This window comes from Entelurus aequoreus, linkage group LG06, assembly GCF_033978785.1.
Source record: "Entelurus aequoreus isolate RoL-2023_Sb linkage group LG06, RoL_Eaeq_v1.1, whole genome shotgun sequence".
Lineage (NCBI taxonomy): Eukaryota > Metazoa > Chordata > Actinopteri > Syngnathiformes > Syngnathidae > Entelurus > Entelurus aequoreus.
The window spans coordinates 34,083,263-34,104,215 of NC_084736.1; the positions used below are offsets into that span (position 1 = coordinate 34,083,263).

At 39.7% G+C, this 20,953-nt stretch overlaps 1 protein-coding gene across 1 annotated transcript in view; it reads left to right on the forward strand.

Annotated features, from left to right (window-relative positions):
* Positions 1 to 18,649, forward strand: part of LOC133652158 (ubiquitin-conjugating enzyme E2 Z-like) — a 33,172-nt gene extending 14,523 nt beyond the window's left edge. The window contains exons 3-7 of the mRNA XM_062050587.1: positions 23 to 210; positions 12,631 to 12,742; positions 14,531 to 14,643; positions 14,714 to 14,804; positions 16,396 to 18,649. Of these exons, the coding sequence (XP_061906571.1) occupies positions 23 to 210; positions 12,631 to 12,742; positions 14,531 to 14,643; positions 14,714 to 14,804; positions 16,396 to 16,569 (678 nt within the window). The 3' untranslated portion in view covers positions 16,570 to 18,649. The remainder of the gene's footprint in view (positions 1 to 22; positions 211 to 12,630; positions 12,743 to 14,530; positions 14,644 to 14,713; positions 14,805 to 16,395) is intronic.
* Positions 18,650 to 20,953: the final 2,304 nt, after the last annotated feature.

Genomic DNA, 20,953 nt, shown 5'->3' on the forward strand with positions numbered 1-20,953 from the left:
ACATGTTTCTATTCCCTCCCAGATCCACGCCTTGATCACGGGGCCCTTTGACACGCCGTATGAGGGTGGCTTCTTCCTCTTCTTGTTTCGATGCCCCCCCGACTACCCCATCCACCCGCCACGCGTCAAGCTCATCACCACCGGCCAGAACACGGTCCGCTTCAACCCCAACTTCTACCGCAATGGCAAAGTCTGCCTCAGCATCCTGGGGTGAGTTCTAGAAGGTTACACTCACTTCTAAAAGGGTACACTAACTTCTAGAAGGTTACACTCACTTCTAGAAGGTTACACTCAGTTGTAGAAGATTACACTAAGTTTTAGAAGAATACACTATGTTCTAGAAGGTTACACTAAGTTGTAGGAGGTTACACTCACCTAGAAGTTTACACTCACTTCTAGAAGGTTACACTCAGTTCTAGGAGGTTACACTCAGTTCTAGAAGGTTGCACTGAGTTCTAGAAGGTTGCACTCAGTTTTAGAAGGTTACACTCCGTTTTAAAAGTTTACACTAAGGTCTATAAGGTTAAACTCAGTTCTAGGTTACATTAAGTTCTAGAAGATTACACTCACTTCTAGAAGTTTGCACTCAGTTCTAGGTTACACTCACTTCTAAAAGGTTACACTCAGTTCTAGAAGGTTACACTCACTTCCAGAAGGTTACACTAACTTATACAAATCCCATTTCCATATGAGTTGGGAAATTGTGTTAGATGTAAATATAAACGGAATACAATGATTTGCAAATCATTTTCAACCCATATTCAGTTGAATATGCTACAAAGACAACATATTTGACGTTCAAACTGATAAACTTTTTTTTTTTGCAAATAATCATTAACTTTAGAATTTGATGCCAGCAACACGTGACAAAGAAGTTGGGAAAGGTGGCAATAAATACTGATAAAGTTGAGGAATGCTCATCAAACACTTATTTGGAACATCCCACAGGTGAACAGGCAAATTGGGAACAGGTGGGTGCCATGATTGGGTATAAAAGTAGATTCCATGAAATGCTCAGTCATTCACAAACAAGGATGGGGCGAGGGTCACCACTTTGTCAACAAATGTGTGAGCAAATTGTTGAACAGTTTAAGAAAAACCTTTCTCAACCAGCTATTGCAAGGAATTTAGGGATTTCACCATCTACGGTCCGTAATATCATCAAAGGGTTCAGAGAATCTGGAGAAATCACTGCACGTAAGCAGCTAAGCCCGTGACCTTCGATCCATCAGGCTGTACTGCATCAACAAGCGACATCAGTGTGTAAAGGATATCACCACATGGGCTCAGGAACACTTCAGAAACCCACTGTCAGTAACTACAGTCGGTCGCTACATCTGTAAGTGCAAGTTAAAACTCTCCTATGCAAGGCGAAAACTGTTTATCAACACCCAGAAACGCAGTCGGCTTCGCTGATACAAAGTGGAAAAGTGTTCTGTGGTCTGACGAGTCCACATTTCAAATTGTTTTTGGAAACTGTGGACGTCGTGTCCTCCGGACCAAAGAGGAAAAGAACCATCCTGATTGTTAACGGCGCAAAGTTGAAAAGCCAGCATCTATGATGGTATGGGGGTGTATTAGTGCCAAAGACATGGGTAACTTACACATCTGTGAAGGCGCCATTAATGCTGAAAGGTACATACAGGTTTTGGAGCAACATATGTTGCCATCCAAGCAACGTTGCCATGGACGCCCCTGCTTATTTCAGCAAGACAATGCCAAGCCACGTGTTATATCAACGTGGCTTCATAGTAAAAGAGTGCGGGTACTAGACTGGCCTGCCTGTAGTCCAGACCTGTCTCCCATTGAAAATGTGTGCCGCATTATGAAGCCTAAAATACCACAATGGAGACCCCCGGACTGTTGAACAACTTAAGCTGTACATCAAGCAAGAATGGGAAATAATTCCACCTGAGAAGCTTAAAAAATGTGTCTCCTCAGTTCCCAAACGTTTACTGAGTGTTGTTAAAAGGAAAGGCCATGTAACACAGTGGTGAACATGCCCTTTCCCAACTACTTTGGCACTTGTTGCAGCCATGAAATTCTAAGTTAATTATTATTTGCAAAAAATAAAGTTTATGAGTTTGAACATCAAATATCTTGTCTTTGTAGTGCATTCAATTGAATATGGGTTGAAAAGGATTTGCAAATCATTGTATTCCGTTTATATTTACATCTAACACAATTTCCCAACTCATATGGAAACGGGGTTTGTAGAAGGTTACACTCAGTTTTAGAAGGTTACATTAAGTTGTAGAAGGTTACACTCACTTCTAGAAGGTTACACTCAGTCCTAGAAGGTTACACTCAGTTTTAGAAGGTTACACAAAGTTCTAGAAGGTTACACTCAGTTCTAGGAGGTTACACTCACTTCTAGGAGGTTACACTCACTTCTAGGTTACACTCACCTCTAGAAGGTTACACTCAGTTGTAGAAGGTTACACTCAGTTTCAGAAGGTTACATTAAGTTGTAGAAGGTTACACTCACTTCTAGAAGGTTACACTCAGTCCTAGAAGGTTACACTCAGTTTTAGAAGGTTACACAAAGTTCTAGAAGGTTACACTCAGTTCTAGGAGGTTACACTCACTTCTAGGAGGTTACACTCACTTCTAGGTTACACTCACCTCTAGAAGGTTACACTCACTTCTAGAAGGTTACATTAAGTTGTAGAAGGTTACAATAAGTTGTAGAAGGTTACACTCACTTCGAGAAGGTTACATTAAGTTCTAGAAGGTTACACTCAGTCCTAGAAGGTTACACTCATTTCTAGGAGGTTACACTCACTTCTAGGTTACACTCACTTCTAGCAGGTTACACTCACTTCTAGAAGGTTACATTACGTTCTAGAAGTTTACACTAAGGTCTAGAAGGTTACACTGAGTTCTAGGAGGTTACACTCAGTTCTAGGAGGTTACACTCACTTCTAGGTTACACTCACTTCTAGAAGGTTACACTCACTTCTAGAAGGTTACATTAAGTTGTAGAAGGTTACACTCAGTTCTAAAAGGTTACACTCAGTTTTAGAAGGTTACATTAAGTTGTAGAAGGTTACACTCACTTTGAGAAAGTTACATTAAAGGCCTACTGAAATGAATTTTTTTTATTTAAACGGGGATAGCAGATCTATTCTATGTGTCATACTTGATCATTTCGCGATATTGCCATATTTTTGCTGAAAGGATTTAGTATAGAACAACGACGATAAAGATTGCAACTTTTGGTATCTGATAAAAAAAGGCTTGCACCTACCGGAAGTAGCGTGACGTAGTCAGTTGAACATATACGCAAAGTTCCCTATTGTTTACAATGATGGCCGCATGAAGTGAGAGAGATTCGGACCGAGAAAGCGACAATTTCCCCATTAATTTGAGCGAGGATGAAAGATTTGTGGATGAGTAAAGTGCAAGTGAAGGACTAGTGGGGAGTTGAAGCTATTCAGATAGGGAAGATGCTGTGAGAGGCGGGGGTGACCTGATATTCAGCTGGGAATGACTACAACAGTAAATAAACACAAGACATATATATACTCTATTAGCCACAACACAACCAGGCTTATATTTAATATGACACAAATTAATCCTGCATAAAAACACCTGCGTGTTTGTTATGCTAGCTCCTAGCTCCTCTGCTAGCTCCTAGCTCCATAGAACACGCCAATACAATTCAAACACCTGATCAACACACACAATCACTCAGCCCAAAAGACCGTTTACCTAACCCAAGGTTCATAAAGCTTATATATTTTTAAAAAGTTACGTACGTGACGCGCACATACGGTCAAGTTATCGAATGTTTAGCAGCCAAGGCTGCATACTCACGGTACCTGATATTCAGCTGGGAATGACTACAACAGTAAATAAACACAAGACATATATATACTCTATTAGCCACAACACAACCAGGCTTATATTTAATATGCCACAAATTAATCCTGCATAAAAACACCTGCGTGTTTGTTATGCTAGCTCCTAGCTCCTCTGCTAGCTCCTAGCTCCATAGAACACGCCAATACAATTCAAACACCTGATCAACACACACAATCACTCAGCCCAAAAGACCGTTCACCTAACCCAAGGTTCATAAAGCTTATATATTTTTAAAAAGTTACGTACGTGACGCGCACGTACGGTACGGTACGTGTTATGCTAGCTCCTAGCTCCTCTGCTAGCTCCTAGCTCCATAGAACACGCCAATACAATTCAAACACATGATCAACACACACAATCACTCAGCCCAAAAGACCGTTCACCTAACCCAAGGTTCATAAAGCTTATATATTTTAAAAAAGTTACGTACATACGCAAAAAAAAGCCAAAGCTGCATACTCACAGTAGCACGTCTGCGTCTTTGTCATCCAAATCAAAGTAATCCTGGTAAGAGTCTGTGTTGTCCCAGTTCTCTACAGGCGTCTGTGTATCCAAATCAAAAGTCCTCCTGGTTAGAGTCTCTGTTATCCGAGTTCTTCCATCTTGACTGCATCTTTCGGGAATGTAAACAAAGAAGCGCCGGCTGTGTACTGTTGTGGCTGACTACGTTCGAAAAATACGTCCATTTCGCACCGACAACTTTCTTCTTTGCTTGCTCGGCTTCCTTCTCCATAATGCAATGAACATGATTGAAACAGATTCACGAACACAGATGTCCAGAATACTGTGGAATTATGAAATGAAAACAGAGCTTTTTCGTATCGGCTTCAATGTGGAAGGCATACCCGTGTTCGCCGGGCTACGTCACACGCATACGTCATCCTCAGAGGCGTTTCGAACCGGAAGTTTAGCGGCAAATTTAAAATGTCACTTTATAAGTTAACCCGGCCGTATTGGCATGTGTTATAATGTTAAGATTTCATCATTGATATATAAACTATCAGACTGCGTGGTCGGTAGTAGTGGGTTTCAGTAGGCCTTTAAGTTCTAGAAGGTTACTGTACATTAAGTTCTAGAAGGTTACACTCAGTCCTAAAAAGTTACTCACTTCTGGGAGGTTACACTCACTTCTAGGTTACACTCACTTCTAGAAGGTTGCATTAAGTTATAGAAGGTTACACGCAGTTCTAGAAGGTTACACTCAGTTATAAAAGGTTACACTCAGTTTTAGAAGGTTACATTAAGTTGTAGAAGGTTACACTCACTTCTAGAAGTTTACACTAAGGTCTGTAAGGTTACACCCAGTTCTAAAAGGTTACACTCAGTTCTAGAAGGTTACACTCAGTTCTAGAAGGTTACACTCACTTCTAGAAGGTTACATTCAGTTCTAGAAGGTTACATTAAGTTGTAGAAGGTTACACTCAGTTCTAGAAGGTTACACTCAGTTCTAGAAGGTTACATTAAGTTGTAGAAGGTTACATTTACTTCTAGAAGGTTACATTAAGTTCCAGAAGTTTACACTAAGGTCTATATACACTCAGTTCTAGAAGGTTACACAAAGTGCTAGAAGGTTACACTCAGTTCTAGGTTACACTCAGTTCTAGGAGGTTACACTCAGTACTAGGAGATTACACTTACTTCTCGGCTACACTCACTTCTAGAAGGTTACACTCACTTCTAAAAGGTTACACTCACTTCTAGAAGGTTACACTCACTTCTAGAAGGTTATATTAAGTTCTAGAAGGTTTACACTGAGTTATAAAAGGTTACACTCAGTTTTAGAAGGTTACATTAAGTTGCAGAAGGTTACACTCACTTCTAGAAGTTTACACTAAGGTCTGTAAGGTTACACGCAGTTCTAAAAGGTTACACACAGTTCTAAAAGGTTACACACAGTTCTAGAAGGTTACACTCAGTTCTAGAAGGTTACACTCAGTTCTAGAAGGTTACACTCACTTCTAGAAGGTTACACTCAGTTCTAGAAGGTTACACTGTGTTCTAGAAGGTTACACTCAATTTTAGAAGGTTACAGTCAGTTTTAGAAGGTTACATTAAGTTGTAGAAGGTTACATTTACTTCTAGAAGGTTACATTAAGTTCCAGAAGTTTACACTAAGGTCTATATACACTCAGTTCTAGAAGGTTACACAAAGTGCTAGAAGGTTGCACTCAGTTCTAGGAGGTTACACTTCTAGGTTACACTCACTTCTAGCAGGTTACACTCACTTCTAAAAGGTTACACTCACTTCTAGAAGGTTATATTAAGTTCTAGAAGGTTACACTCACTTCTAGAAGGTTTACACTCTCTTCTAGAAGGTTTACACTCAGTTCTAGAAGGTTGCACTCAGTTCTAGAAGGTTACATTAAGTTGTAGAAGGTTACACTCACTTCTAGAAGGTTACACTCAGTTTTAGAAGGTTACATTAAGTTGTGGACGGTTATACTCACTTTTAGAAGGTTACATTAAGTTCTAGAAGGTTACACTCAGTTGTAGAAGGTTACACTAAGTTCTAGAAGGTTACACTCACTTCTAGAAGGTTACACTCACTTTTAGAAGGTTACACTCACTTCTAGAAGGTTATATTAAGTTCTAGAAGGTTACACTCACTTCTAGAAGGTTTACACTCACTTCTAGAAGGTTTACACTCAGTTCTAGAAGGTTGCACTCAGTTCTAGAAGGTTACATTAAGTTGTAGAAGGTTACACTCAGTTTTAGAAGGTTACATTAAGTTGTGGAAGGTTATACTCACTTTTAGAAGGTTACATTAAGTTCTAGAAGGTTACACTCAGTTGTAGAAGGTTACACTCAGTTTTAGAAGGTTACACTAAGTTCTAGAAGGTTACAATCACTTCTAGAAGGTTACACTCAGTTCTAGAAGGTTACATTAAGTTGTAGAAGCTTACACTCAGTTTACACTCAGTTGTAGAAGGTTACACTCAGTTCTGGCAGGTTACATAAAGTTTTAGAAGGTTACACAAAGTTCTAGCAGGTTACATAAAGTTTTAGAAGGTTACATTAAGTTGTAGAAGTTTACAGTCAGTTCTAGAAGGTTACACACAGTTCTAGAAGGTTACACTCAGTTGTCCCCTTGTGGGAATATTTCACACTGGAAGGGCAAAATGAGCCCATCAACAAACAAGCCAGATTGGCAACAACAAAAAGACAACTATGGAAAAAAGAAAATATCCTTTAAGATGGTCAATATTTAAGTTACATTTTTGCTTACATAAATCAGTCCATTTTATTTTTTTGTTGATTTATTTAGTATAACTTAATTATTTACCTTCCAATTACACTACAATAATATACAGTTCTACAGTAATGAGAAATAAAAGTTGATATCCTTTTCATTATTATCATACATTATGACATCATAAACACTGGAGAGTTTGTATGGATTATTTCACTTTAAGAGCATGATGTAAACAAAAGTCTGTCTGAGATATCCACCATACCTGTGATGGTGGGGGCGTGGCCACCATACCTGGGTTGGTGGGGGCGTGGCCACCATACCTGTGATGGTGGGGGCGTGGTCACCATACCTTTGATGGTGGGGGCGTGGTCAAATGATGTCTCTGCATAATCTGCTATGATATAATATGATTTAAACAGACTCAAAGATGTGTACAGGACTGTCTCAGAAAATTAGAATATTGTGATAAAGTCCTTTATTTTCTGTAATGCAACTAAAAACATGAAAATGTCATACATTCTGGATTCATTACAAATCAACTGAAATATTGCAAGCCTTTTGTTGTTTTAATATTGATGATTATGGCATACATTTTAAGAGAACTCAAAAATCCAATCTCAAAAAATTAGAATATTTCCTCAGACCAAGTAAAAAAAAAAAGATTTATAATAGCAAAACAAAATCAAACATTTGAAAATGTCAATTAATGCACTCAGTACTTGGTTGGGAATCCTTTTGCACGGATTACTGCATCATTGCGGCGTAGCATGGAGGCAATCAGCCTGTGGCATTGCTGAGGTGTTATGGATGCCCAGGATGCTTCAATAGCGGCCTTTAGCTCATTTACATTATTGGGTCTGGTGTATTTCAGCTTCTTCTTCACAATACCCCACAAATTCTCTATGGGGTTCAGGTCAGGGGAGTTGGCAGGCCAATCGAGGACTGTAATGCCATGGTCAGTACACCAGTTACTGGTGGTTTTGGCACTGCTGGATCATGCTGGAAAATGAAATCATCATCTCCATAGAGCTTTTCAACAGATGGAAGCATGTAGTGCTCAAAAATCTCTTGGTACACAGCTGCATTGACTCTGGACTTGATGGAACACAGTGGACCAACACCAGCATGGCTCCCCAAACCAGTGCTGACTGTGGGAACTTCACGCTGGATTTCATGCAACTTGGATTTTGCTTCTCTCCAGCCTTCCTCCAGACTCTAGCGCCTTGACTTCCAAATGAAATACAAAACTTGCTTTCGTCTGAAAACAGGACTCTGGACCACTCTGCAACTGTCCAGTGCTTCTTTTCCATAGCCCAAGTCAGACGCTTCTTCCGTTGTCTTGAGTTCAGGAGTGGCTTGACCATTGGAATACGGCTATTGTAGCCCATTTCCCGGACACGTCTGTGAACAGTGGCTTTTCCTTCACCTTCTTTTCCTTCTCCTTCTTCACCTTCTTCTTCTTCTCCTTCTTCTTCTTCACCTTCTTCTCCTTCATCTTCTTCTCCTTCTTTTCCTTCTCCTTCACCTTCTTCTTCTTCTCTTTCTTCCTCTTCACCTTCTCCTCCTTCTTCACCTTCTCCTTCACCTCATTCTTCTTCTTATTCACCTTCTTCTCCTTCAACTTCTTCTTCTTATTCTTCACCTTCTCCTTCTTCACCTTGTTTTCCTTCTCCTTTTCCTTCTTTACCTTCTTCTCCTTCTCCTCCGTTTACTTCTTCTTATTTTGGCGCGCTCTTCCATCCACATTGTTCATCCAATTCAAACGGTTCCAACTTCAAACTGTTCAGCCTATTCAGGAATCGGGGGCTTTCCCCTGACAAATTCCAAAAATTCCCAGATTTCCGGGACATTTTTCCCATTCAAAATGAATTGGCCACTTTTCCAACTTCCACCATTTCCACATTTTTCAACCTATTCAAACTATTCCACCTTCAACACATTCCACTCATCCTGAACATTCAAACTATAATTTTCCAAGTTCAAAAAAATTCCAGGAATTCCCAGAAATCCCGTTTTTTCACCCTTTATTCTGTCGACTACTCCTTCCATATTTTTCAACCCACTTCAACAGTTCCACTGGCAAAACATTCCTCCTAATCAGGACAAAAAAACTAAGCTGTTTTTTGAACTGGAAAAATTCCCGGTTTTCCCGAAATTCTAGGAATTCCGTAATACTATTTCTCAATTAAAAATGTTACTACTTCAACATTTCTCGACCGATTTGGAAAAATTCTAATGCCAACCATTCAGAACATTCGCATTTTTAAGCATTTTCCAAAAAATTCCTGTTTTTCCCAAATTTCCATGAAATTCCCATTGAAAATAATGGGACATTCTTCAAAGTTCCACAACTCCCACATTTTTCATTTGATTCAAACTGTTCTGACTTCAAAATATTCCGCCTGTTCAGGAATTGTGTGCTCGACTTCAACAATTATTAATAAAATTCCCAGATTTCCTTTTTCACACTTCCACAATTCCCACATTTTTCAACCGATTCAAACCATTCCACCTTCAACACATTCAATTAATCCTTTAGCACAGGTGTAAGATAGTGACATGTTATTTACAACATGTCAAATGGCCCTCAACAACGTCGAGAAACATCCATTCATCCATTTTCTACCGCTTGTCCCTTTTGGTGTCGCGGGGGGTGCTGGAGCCTATCCGCTGCATTCGGGCGGAAGGCGGGGTACACCCTGGACAAGTCGCCACAAACAATGTGTCAAGAAAGCACTTTGAGGTATTTTAATTTTGACAGAAAAAAAAACATTTAATGCAACTTATATATAGCGGTATAGCTCGGTTGGTAGAGTGGCCGTACCAGCAACTTGAGGGTTCCAGGTTCGATCCCAGCTTCTGCCATCCTAGTCACTGCTGTTGTGTCCTTGGGCAAGACACTTTACCCACCTGCTCCCAGTGCCACCCACATTGGTTTAAATGTAACTTAGATATTGGGTTTCACTATGTAAAGCGCTTTGAGTCACTAGAGAAAAGCGCTATATAAATAGAATTAACTAACTTAACTGCAGTTTTACTTAACTCAATATTATTTATTACAAGAAACTACTCAAAGCATTTTTATATACAACCCTATTTAAATACATCTAAAACAACTGAACTTTAATATATGCTTGGCCATCTTGACTTCAGATTCCAAAGCAAGTATTTTTGTCACACTGTTGTCCAACAATGATAATATTAAAACAAATGGGCAAAATATGATTCCACATTGTTGAAAGTGGTCATCTGAGAGCATTTGTAATTGCAGTGCCGTTCATATAAAAATATTTTGATGCCCCAGATATAAAACATCTATCTGCCTTATAACAATATTACTTCCTAGCAATGAAGTTAGCGCCCACATATCTAATGGTTCTATTCCAAATTGAATGGATGTAGTTGATGGAGAACCCATATCTGCTGGCATAATTGGAAGTAGAGCAAAACAACTCTACCGTAACCACTTCCACCTGCGTCGACTGCTTGTCTGTACTTTCCACAATTTGCTTTCAGCTTAGTGTCGATAGTTGTTTTTGTGATGTCCTGTTTCCGATGAGGAAATTCCTCAGATGTCCCTCCATGTCCGTACCGCTCCAAAATAGGGTAAGAATGTCACCATACTTGGACTGGCAAGTTTCCCAGTCAGCATTTTGTGAACTCTAAAACGATGCTTAAAAGTAGCTCTACTTCTCTGTCAGTCCACATATATAATTCTTTCTTGCCGTGACTCGCCATTTTTGCTATATGCCGCCTCCGGAAATGACGTTTTGGATGTTTCTGATTGGCTAAAATGGTCTTAAGTCCGAGGCTACAGCGCCCCCAGTATTTTGGCAAGCGTATGACACTCAGTGTATGCGTTTGCTTGGGGACAGAGATAGTTTTTTAAATGCGCACGTGTGGCTGGAGATCTTGTTAAGACGTTAGTTTAGGCGGTGGCTCTTTGTTGCTAAGGCGGCCGCCTTAGCAACACAGCGCTGTGGGAAACCCTGAGATTCATTATTTTCAAGGTGTGGCGGCTATGATATTGCCATAGTGGTTGCGCCACATTCAAGGGAAACCCTGCTAAATGTCAAGTCGTTAAACATGTATTTGCATAATTGTAGTACTTCAATTTAGGAGTATTTTTAGATGCTAGCTGTCTCTGGAATCTTAGTTGTGCTTCAAGCTGCAGACATCATGAGAGTTAAAGTGCTAATAGTTGACAGCGTGCGGCTAAATAGTAGCACAATAACCACCACAGGTGAGAAAGTACGTCTAAAGCTGCTAAGACTGTACATTGAAGTACGTGATACACAATGTAAATATGAATAATACTAATACTGTACATGAAGTACATGATAAACAATGTCAATATGAATAATACTGTACATCGAAGTACATGATAAACAATGCAAATATGGATAATGCTAATACTGATCTATCTACTGTCCACTTGTATTGTGAAACAATTAATTTAATCGGGGCTTGACCCCAAAACATCACAATTTTAACATCTTTTAAAAAGAAAAAGTAACTTTTAGATAGTATGTACAATAGAATGTAGTACGAAAAAAGAACAGCAGTTTTATCAAGTAATGTAATAATACTGTACAGTATTTACCTTCTGCGGTATCTCCTTCCTTCTTGTTTTCATGGATAAATGTTTTAAGGTCTTTGGGTGACTCATTGTGTTTCAGTATGGTGCAGTTTAGCAGCGCTACGCTACAACTGCCTCACCAAGTTAGCTAGCTACACGCTAACACAGGCTTTTGATGATTTCTGTCTTTAATTCATCTACTTAATCTTCTCAGCACTGTCCTTCACACTCACTTTCTACACAAGCATGTTACGGCCATCTCTAGCTAGAAGCTAACACTAGCTAGAAGCTAATGCTAGCTAATAAGACAGGATGTTTTGGTTTGATCTTAGGGGTTGACTACGCCAACTAGTGGTGGGGAGCCTCATAACAAATGATCTGATAGGCCCAACCATGTAGGTAGCATCCACAGGTAGCAAAGTACCACCTAACCATGTAGGTAGCCCCCACAGGTAGCACCTAACTATGTGTAAACACCCACAGGTAGCACCGTAGCACCTAACTATGTGTGAACACCCTCAGGTAGCACCTAACCATGTGTGAACACCCACAGGTAGCACCGTAGCACCTAACCATGTAGGTAGCCCCCACAGGTAGCACCTAACCATGTGTGAACACCCACAGTTAGCACCGTAGCACCTAACCATGTAGGTAGCCCCCACAGGTAGCACCTAACCATGTGTGAACACCCACAGGTAGCACCGTAGCACCTAACCATGTAGGTAGCCCCCACAGGTAGCACCTAACCATGTGTGAACACCCACAGGTAGCACCGTAGCACCTAACCATGTGTGAACACCCTCAGGTAGCACCTAACCATGTGTGAACACCCACAGGTAGCACCGTAGCACCTAACCATGTAGGTAGCCCCCACAGGTAGCACCTAACCATGTAGGTAGCCCCCACAGGTAGCACCAAAGATGTTTTGTACGTTAAAGACTGAGTCTGTCCTCTAGAATGTGCGTGTGATGTTTGTCCTTTGATTGTGCAGAACCTGGACAGGACCAGCATGGAGTCCGGCTCAGAGTATTTCCTCAGTCCTCATTTCTATCCAGTCTCTGATGACGGAAAAACCGTACCACAATGAACCGGGCTTTGAGCAGGTACACATATGTTTATTAGGGCTCCAGCAGGTGTGCTAACTGTTAGCATGCTAACAGCCTCACAAGCATGCTAACAGTTTTGCTAATGTTGTATGTGTAAACCCACCAATCATGGTTATTGATATCTTAGGAGTATGCTAACTCATCCTTTGTTAGCATGCTACCGTCAGCATACTAACATTTTATGCTAGCATTTTAGCTAATTGTGTATGTTTGCACCTAATTAGATGTCGATACTTGGCGCCATCTTAGAAGTATGTTAACTTCTTCTATGTTAGCACGTTTGATGCTAGCATTTAGATAATTTTGTTTGTTTGATTCTAGCATTTAGATATTTTTTTTTGTTTATACCTAAAAATCACATTGTTTGATATTTGGCACAATCTTAGAATAATGCTACCTCATCATAACGTTACCATGCTAACATTGTATTTTAGCCTTTTCATTTCATTTTTATTCAGACATTTGTAAACATTTTGACAGATAAAGAGAAGACATATATACATATAGTCTGAAATGGAAGAAGCAGAAGCTAAAGCATATTATAGTTAGCTTATGATTACCTTTTAGCTAATTTTGAATGTTTACACCTAAAAATCATGAATTTTTGGTACTTGGCACCATCTTAGAAGTATGATTACTTTCATGTTAGCATGCTAACGTTTTATGCTAGCATTTAGCCATTTTTTTTTGTTTAAATCTAAAAATCCCAAATGTTTGATACTTGATGCCATCTTGGAAGTATGCTACCTCATCATAAGTTAGTATGCTAACTTTGCCAAGCTAATTTTGAATGTTTACTCCTAAAAATCATGGATTTTGGTACTTGCCACCATCTTACAAGTATCTTAACTTCTATGTTAGCATGCTAATGTTTGTATGCGAATGTTAGCATGTTACCATTTTATGCTAGCATTTAGCTAATTTTTTAGTTTAAATCTAAAAATCTAAACTTTTTTGATACTTGACGCCATCTTGGAAGTATGCTGCCTCATCCTAAATTAGCATGCTAACTTTGCCAAGCTAATTTTGAATGTTTACACCTAAAAATCATGGATTTTGGTACTTGCCACCATCTTACAAGTATCTTAACTTATTTTTTTAGCATGCTAACGTTTGTATGCGAATGTTAGCATGTTAACGTTTTATGCTAGCATTTAGATGTTTTTTTTTGTTTTAAATCTTAAAATCAAATTTTTTGATACTTGACGCCTTCTTGGAAGAATGCTACCTCATCCTATGTTAGCATGCTAACTTTGCCAAGCTAATTTTGAATGTTTACACCTAAAAAAACAATCCTCATTTTGGTACTTCGCACCATTTTAGAAGTATGTTTAAGCATGCTAACGTTGTATGTTAGCATTTACCTATTTTTTTTGTTTCAATCAATCAATCAATGTTTATTTATATAGCCCTAAATCACAAGTGTCTCAAAGGGCTGTACAAGCCACAACGACATCCTCGTTTAATTCTAAAAATCAAATGTTTTGATACATAACGCCATCTTGGAAGTATGCTACCTCATCCTATGTTAGTTAGCATGCTAACTTTGCCAAGCTAATTTTGAATGTTTACACCTAAAAAAAAAAAATCCTGGATTTTGGTGCTTGGCACCATCTTAGAAGTATGTTCACTTCATGTTAACGTTTTATGTTAGCATTTTTGCTCATTTCCTTCGTGTAAATCTACAAATCGTGGCTTTTGAAACTTGGCACCGTCTTGCAAGAATGCTAATTAGATCCCACTTGGTTCCATTCTAGTTGGTTAGCTTTAACGTGTTTGTGACAGGAGCGCCACCCAGGGGACAGTAAGAACTACAACGAGTGTATCCGCCATGAGACCATGAGGGTGGCTGTGTGTGACATGCTGGAAGGCAAGGTTCCTTGTCCTGAAGCTCTCTGGTAGGACATTTCATCATCATCACCTCCTCCTGATGCTTGCTGCTCCTCCTTCACCAAGTCTGTGTTTCAGGAGTGTGATGGAGAAGTCCTTCTTGGAATATTACGACTTCTACGAGGGCGTGTGCAAGGAGAGGCTGCATCTACAAGGACAGAACATGAAGGTCAACAAACTTCTCCTTCAGTCACATGACCCACTGACTTTCTGCCCTTTTCCCTCCATCTCCTCTTTATTCATGACCAAAGTCCTCCCAATGGAAGCCATACTTCCACTCAAATGTAAACCTCTGGCCAGCAACTCACACAAAAACACATCTGATCTTTTTTGTAGCATTCTCTTTACACACTTAGTTTTTAGCATGTAGCATTCTCTCCACACACTTAGCTATTATCATGTAGCATTCTCTTCTTCACACATTTAGCTATTAGCATGTAGCATTCTCTTCTTTACACACTTAGCTATTAGCATGTAGCATTCTCTTCTTTACACACTTAGCTATTAGCATGTAGCATTCTCTTCTTCACACATTTAGCTATTAGCATGTAGCATTCTCTTCTTCACACATTTAGCTATTAGCATGTAGCATTCTCTTTACACATTCAGCTATTAGCATGGAGCATTCTCTTCTTCACACACTTAGCTATTAGCATGTAGCATTCTCTTCTTCACACATTTAGCTATTAGCATGTAGCATTCTCTTCTTTACACACTTAGCTATTAGCATGTAGCATTCTCTTCACACATTCAGCTATTAGCATGTAGCATTCTCTTCTTCACAGACTTAGCTATTAGCATGTAGCATTCTCTTCTTCACACATTTAACACACTTAGCTATTAGCATGTAGTATTCTCTTCTTCACACATTTAGCTATTAGCATGTAGCATTCTCTTCTTTACACACTTAGCTATTAGCATGTAGCATTCTCTTCACACATTTAGCTATTAGCATGTAGCATTCTCTTCTTCACACACTTAGCTATTAGCATGTAGCATTCTCTTCTTCACACATTTAGCTATTAGCATGTAGCATTCTCTTCTTTACACACTTAGCTATTAGCATGTAGCATTCTCTTCTTTACACACTTAGCTATTAGCATGTAGCATTCTCTTTACACACTTAGCTATTAGCATGTAGCATTCTCTTCTTCACACCCTTAGCTATTAGCATGTAACATTCTCCTCTTCACACCCTTAGCTATTAGCATGTAGCATTCTCTTCTTTACACACTTAGCTATTAGCATGTAGCATTCTCTTCCTTATTTAGCTATTAGCATCTAGCATTCTCTTTACACATTTAGCTATTAGCATGTAGCATTCTCTTCCGTACACACTTAGCTATTAGAATGTAGCATTCTCTTCTTCACACCCTTAGCTATTAGCATGTAGCATTCTCTTCTTTACACACTTAGCTATTAGCATGTAGCATTCTCTTCTTTACACACTTAGCTATTAGCATCTAGCATTCTCTTTACACACTTAGCTATTAGTATGTAGCATTCTCTTCCGTACACACTTAGCTATTAGCATGTAGCATTCTCTTCACACCCTTAGCTATTAACATGTAGCATTCTCTTCTTTACACACTTAGCTATTAGCATGTAGCATTATTCTCTTTACACACTTAGCTATTAGCATCTAGCATTCTCTTTACACACTTAACTATTAGCATGTAGCATTCTCTTTACACACTTAGCTATTAGCATGTAGCATGATGTTTCTGGAACTGAATCCAAGATGTCTTCCGATGTTCCAGGACCCGTTCGGAGAGAAGCGAGGTCGTTTCGACTACCAGCGCCTGCTGGCCCGCCTGGGCGTGGTCCACCGGCGAATACGAGAGAAATGCGTGATGAGCGACGACAACGACTCGGACTCGGACACCAGGTCTTCGGAGACGGACCCAGACAGTCAGGGTAGTTCTCAGCCCTGATGGATGGCAGCCGATCAATACGTTATTGATTGATGGAGGCGCTGGTTGTCCGCAGAGCAGACAAGAACTTAAGAAGGACATGTGGACTTGGACTAGAAGACGCATGGAGGATCAATAGATCAATACAGTAGCACTCCCAGTTCTTCATGCTAATATCAGAATCAATCAATCAATCAATATGAGCTGTTGGTTGACTTAAGTTGATCATTCTTATGAGAGTCTTAACGATCAATAACAGGTATATTTACCATAGTAGTCTGACTAATCAATAAGAGGTATAATTACCATAGTCCAGTCTGACTAATCAATATGATCAATACTACACAAAGTGATCAACTTTATTGACACTTCATCGAAACAAGTAGGACATTAAAAGTTGTCCTTGGCCCAAAATCAATCAATCAAATAAATAAATAGGACATGTCAGATCAATCAATGATTGATGTCAGATCATTAATGGTTAGACCAAGTATCAATATCAATATGTACCCTCATAAGCAATAATGAACTTAGTCTTGTGCAGGTCTACAGTCTTTCTCATGGCGTAGTCTTGTGCAGGTCTACAGTCTTTTTTACGACGTAGTCTTGTGCAGGTCTACAGTCTTTCACGGCGTAGTCTTGTGCAGGTCTACAGTCTTTCACGGCGTAGTCTTGTGCAGGTCTACAGTCTGACAGTCTTTGGTCTTTTTCATGGCATAGTTTTGTGCCTACAGTCTGACAGTCTTTGGTCTTTTTCATGGCATAGTTTTGTGCAGGTCTACAGTCTGACAGTCTTTGGTCTTTCTCAAGGCATAGTTAGTCTTGTGCAGATCTACAGTCTGACAGTCTTTGTCATGACGTAGTCTTGTGCAGTCTGACAGTCTTTCTCATGGCGTAGTCTTGTGCAGGTCTAAAGTCTTTCTCACAGCGTAGTCTTGTGTAGGTCTACAGTCCGACAGTCTTTCTCATGGCGTAGTGTTGTGCAGGTCTACAGTCTGTCAGTTTTTGTCACGGCGTAGTCTTGTGCAGGTCTAACGTCGGCGTAGTCTTGTGCAAGTCTACAGTCTTTGGTCTTTTTTGTGGCGTAGTCTTGTGCAGGTCTACAGTCCGACAGTCTTTCTCATGGCGTAGTCTTGTGTAGGTCTACAGTCTGACCGTCTTTGTCACGGCGTAGTCTTGTGCAGGTCTACAGTCTGACAGTCTCTCTCATGGCGTAGTCTTGTGCAGGTCTACAGTCTGACAGTCTTTCTCATGGCGTAGTCTTGTGCAGGTCTACAGTCTGACAGTCTTTGTCATGGCGTAGTCTTGTGCAAGTCTACAGTCTTTGGTCTTTTTCGTGGCGTAGTCTTGTGCAGGTCTACAATCTTACAGTCTTTCTCATGGCGTAGTCTTGTGCAAGTCTACAGTCTTTGGTCTCTGTCATAGTGTAGTCTGCTGCAGGTCTACAGTCTTTCTCATGGCATAGTCTTGTCCAGGTCTACAGTCTGACAGTCTTTCTCAAGGCGTAGTCTTGTGCAGGTCTACAGTCTTTCTCAAGGCGTAGTCTTGTGCAGGTCTATAGTCTGACAGTCTTTGTCATGGCATAGTCTTGTGCAGGTCTACAGTCCCTCATGGTGGTCTTCCTGATATTTAGCTGACATGAAGAGTTGGGAGTGCTCCTGGTCTCTCCTCATAAGTAGCAAAGATGGCGGTGGGCATTCTGGACTTCTGGTCTTCTTCAAAGGGATCTTCATGCTGCTTGGACCGTCCATCAACTTCTCAATAATGATCTAGTCTGGTCAATAAGTCCAGTTGTGGAGACAAATGTCTTCTCATGCAAACCAGTTCAAGAAAAAGATTTGAAATTGACAACAATATTTTCAAACAAAAACGTTTTGGTTTCAAATCTGTTTCAGTTGTGTTTGATTGTTTATGACTCAATGAAATGTTTGATTACATTTTGATGGGGGCGGGACTTAAAAATGAAGACATAATATTCAACAATAAAAATTATCTTAGACCACGCCCACAAGGCTGAAATTGTGTCATAACAATGATTGAAATTATCTTACAACACGCCCACAAGGCTAAAGTGTCATAATGATAGAAACTATATTAGGCCACGCCCACAAGGCTGGAGTTGTGTCATAATGATAGAAACTTTATTATACCACGCCCACAAGGCTGAAGTTGTCATAACAATGATAAAAAAGTATCTTAGACCACGCCCACAAGGCGGAAGTTGTCATAACAATGATAAAAAAAGTATCTTAGACCACGTGCACAATGCTGAAGTTTTGTCATAATGATAGAAACTATATTAGACCACGTCCACGTGGCTGAAGTTGTGTCATAATCATAAACTATTTTAGACCACGCCCACAAGGCGGAAGTTGCGTCATAACAATGATAGACACTATTAAACCACGCCCACAAGGCTGAAGTTGTCATGATAGAAACTATTTTAGACCACGCCCACAATGCTGAAGTTGTCATAACAATGATAGAAATTATCTTAGACCACACCCACAAGAATGAAGTTGTCATAATGATAGAACTTATCTTAGACCACGCCCACAAGGCTGAAGTTGCGTCATAATGATAGAAATGATCTTAGACCACGCCCACAAGGCTGAAGTTGCGTCATAGTAATGATGGAAATTATCTTAGACCACGCCCACAATGGCTGAAGTTGCGTCATAATAATGATAGAAATTATCTTAGATCACGCCCACAAGGCTGAAGTTGTGTCATAATGATAGAAACTATCTTAGACCACGCCCACAAGGCTGAAGTTGCGTCAACGATGGTAGACACTATCAGATCACGCCCACAAGGCTGAAGTTGTGTCATAATGATAGAAACTATCTTAGACCACGCCCACAAGGCTGAAGTTGTCATAACAATGATAGAAATTATCTTAGACCACGCCCACAAGGCGGAAGTTGCGTCATAATGATGTAATTTTTTAGACCACGCCCACAAGGCTGAAGTTGTCATAATAATGATAGAAATTATCTTAGACCACGCACACAAGGCTGGGGCTGAAGTTGTGTCATAATAATGATAGAAATTATCTTAGACCACGCCCACAAGGCTGAAGTTGTGTCATAACAATGATGATAGAAACTATCTTAAACCACGCCCACAAGACTGAAGTTGTCATAGCTGATAAGAAATTATCTTAGACCACGGCCACAAAGCTGAAGTTGTGTCATTATATAAAACTAAGACCACGCCCACAAGGCTGCAGTTGTCATAACAATGATAGAAATTATCTTAGACCACGCCCACAAGGCTGAAGTTGCGTCATAATGATAGACATTATCTTAGACCACGCCCACAAGGCTGAAGTGTCATAACAATAATGATACAAATTTTCTTAGACTACGCCCACAAGGCTGAAGTTGTCTAACAATGATAAAATTATCTTAGACCACGCCCACAAGGCTGAAGTTGTGTCATAACAATAACGATATAAATTATCTTAGACCACGCCCACAATGTTGAAGTTGCGTCATAACAATGATAGACATGATCTTAGTCCACGCCCACAAGACTGAAGTTGCGTCATAACAATAATGATAGAAATTATCTTAGATCACGCCCACAAGGCTGAAGTTGTCATAACAATGATAGAAATGATCTTAGACCACGCCCACAAGGCTGAAGTTGTGTCATAATAATATAAACTAAGACCACGCCCACAAGGCTGAAGTTGTCATAACAGTGATATAAATTATCTTAGACCACGGCCACAAGGCTGAAGTTGCGTTATAACAATAATGATAGACATTATCTTAGACCACGCCCACAAGGCTGAAGTTGTCATAACAGTGATATAAATTATCTTAGACCACGGCCACAAGGCTGAAGTTGCGTTATAACAATAATGATAGACATGATCTTAGACCACACCCACAAGGCTGAAGTTGTGTCATAACAATAATGATATAAATTATCTTAGACCACGGCCACCAGGCTGAAGTTGCGTTATAACAATAATGATAGACATTATCTTAGACCACACCCACAAGGCTGAAGTTGCGTCATAATAATATAAACCAAGACCACGCCCACAAGGCTGAAGTTGTGTCATAACAATAATGATAGAAACTCTTAGACCACGCCCACAAGGCTGAAGTTACGTCATAACCAAAACTTGATTGAAAATATACTTTTTAAATTGATAATCTATTTTCTTCTCTGCAATTGTTCTGTTAAAAATAGAAATGTATCTCCATCAAACTTTTTATTTGAGCAGCAAGAAAGTTGTTGGATAAAAGTTTCCTTCTCAGCAGTTTTTATTGTCTTCAGAACTTTCAGCTGAAATGTTCCACTTTTCTTAACAAGACGAGACATTATTATCTTCATGTGGCGTTATTATTATGTTTATGTCAACACTAATAGTAATGTCACATATGAA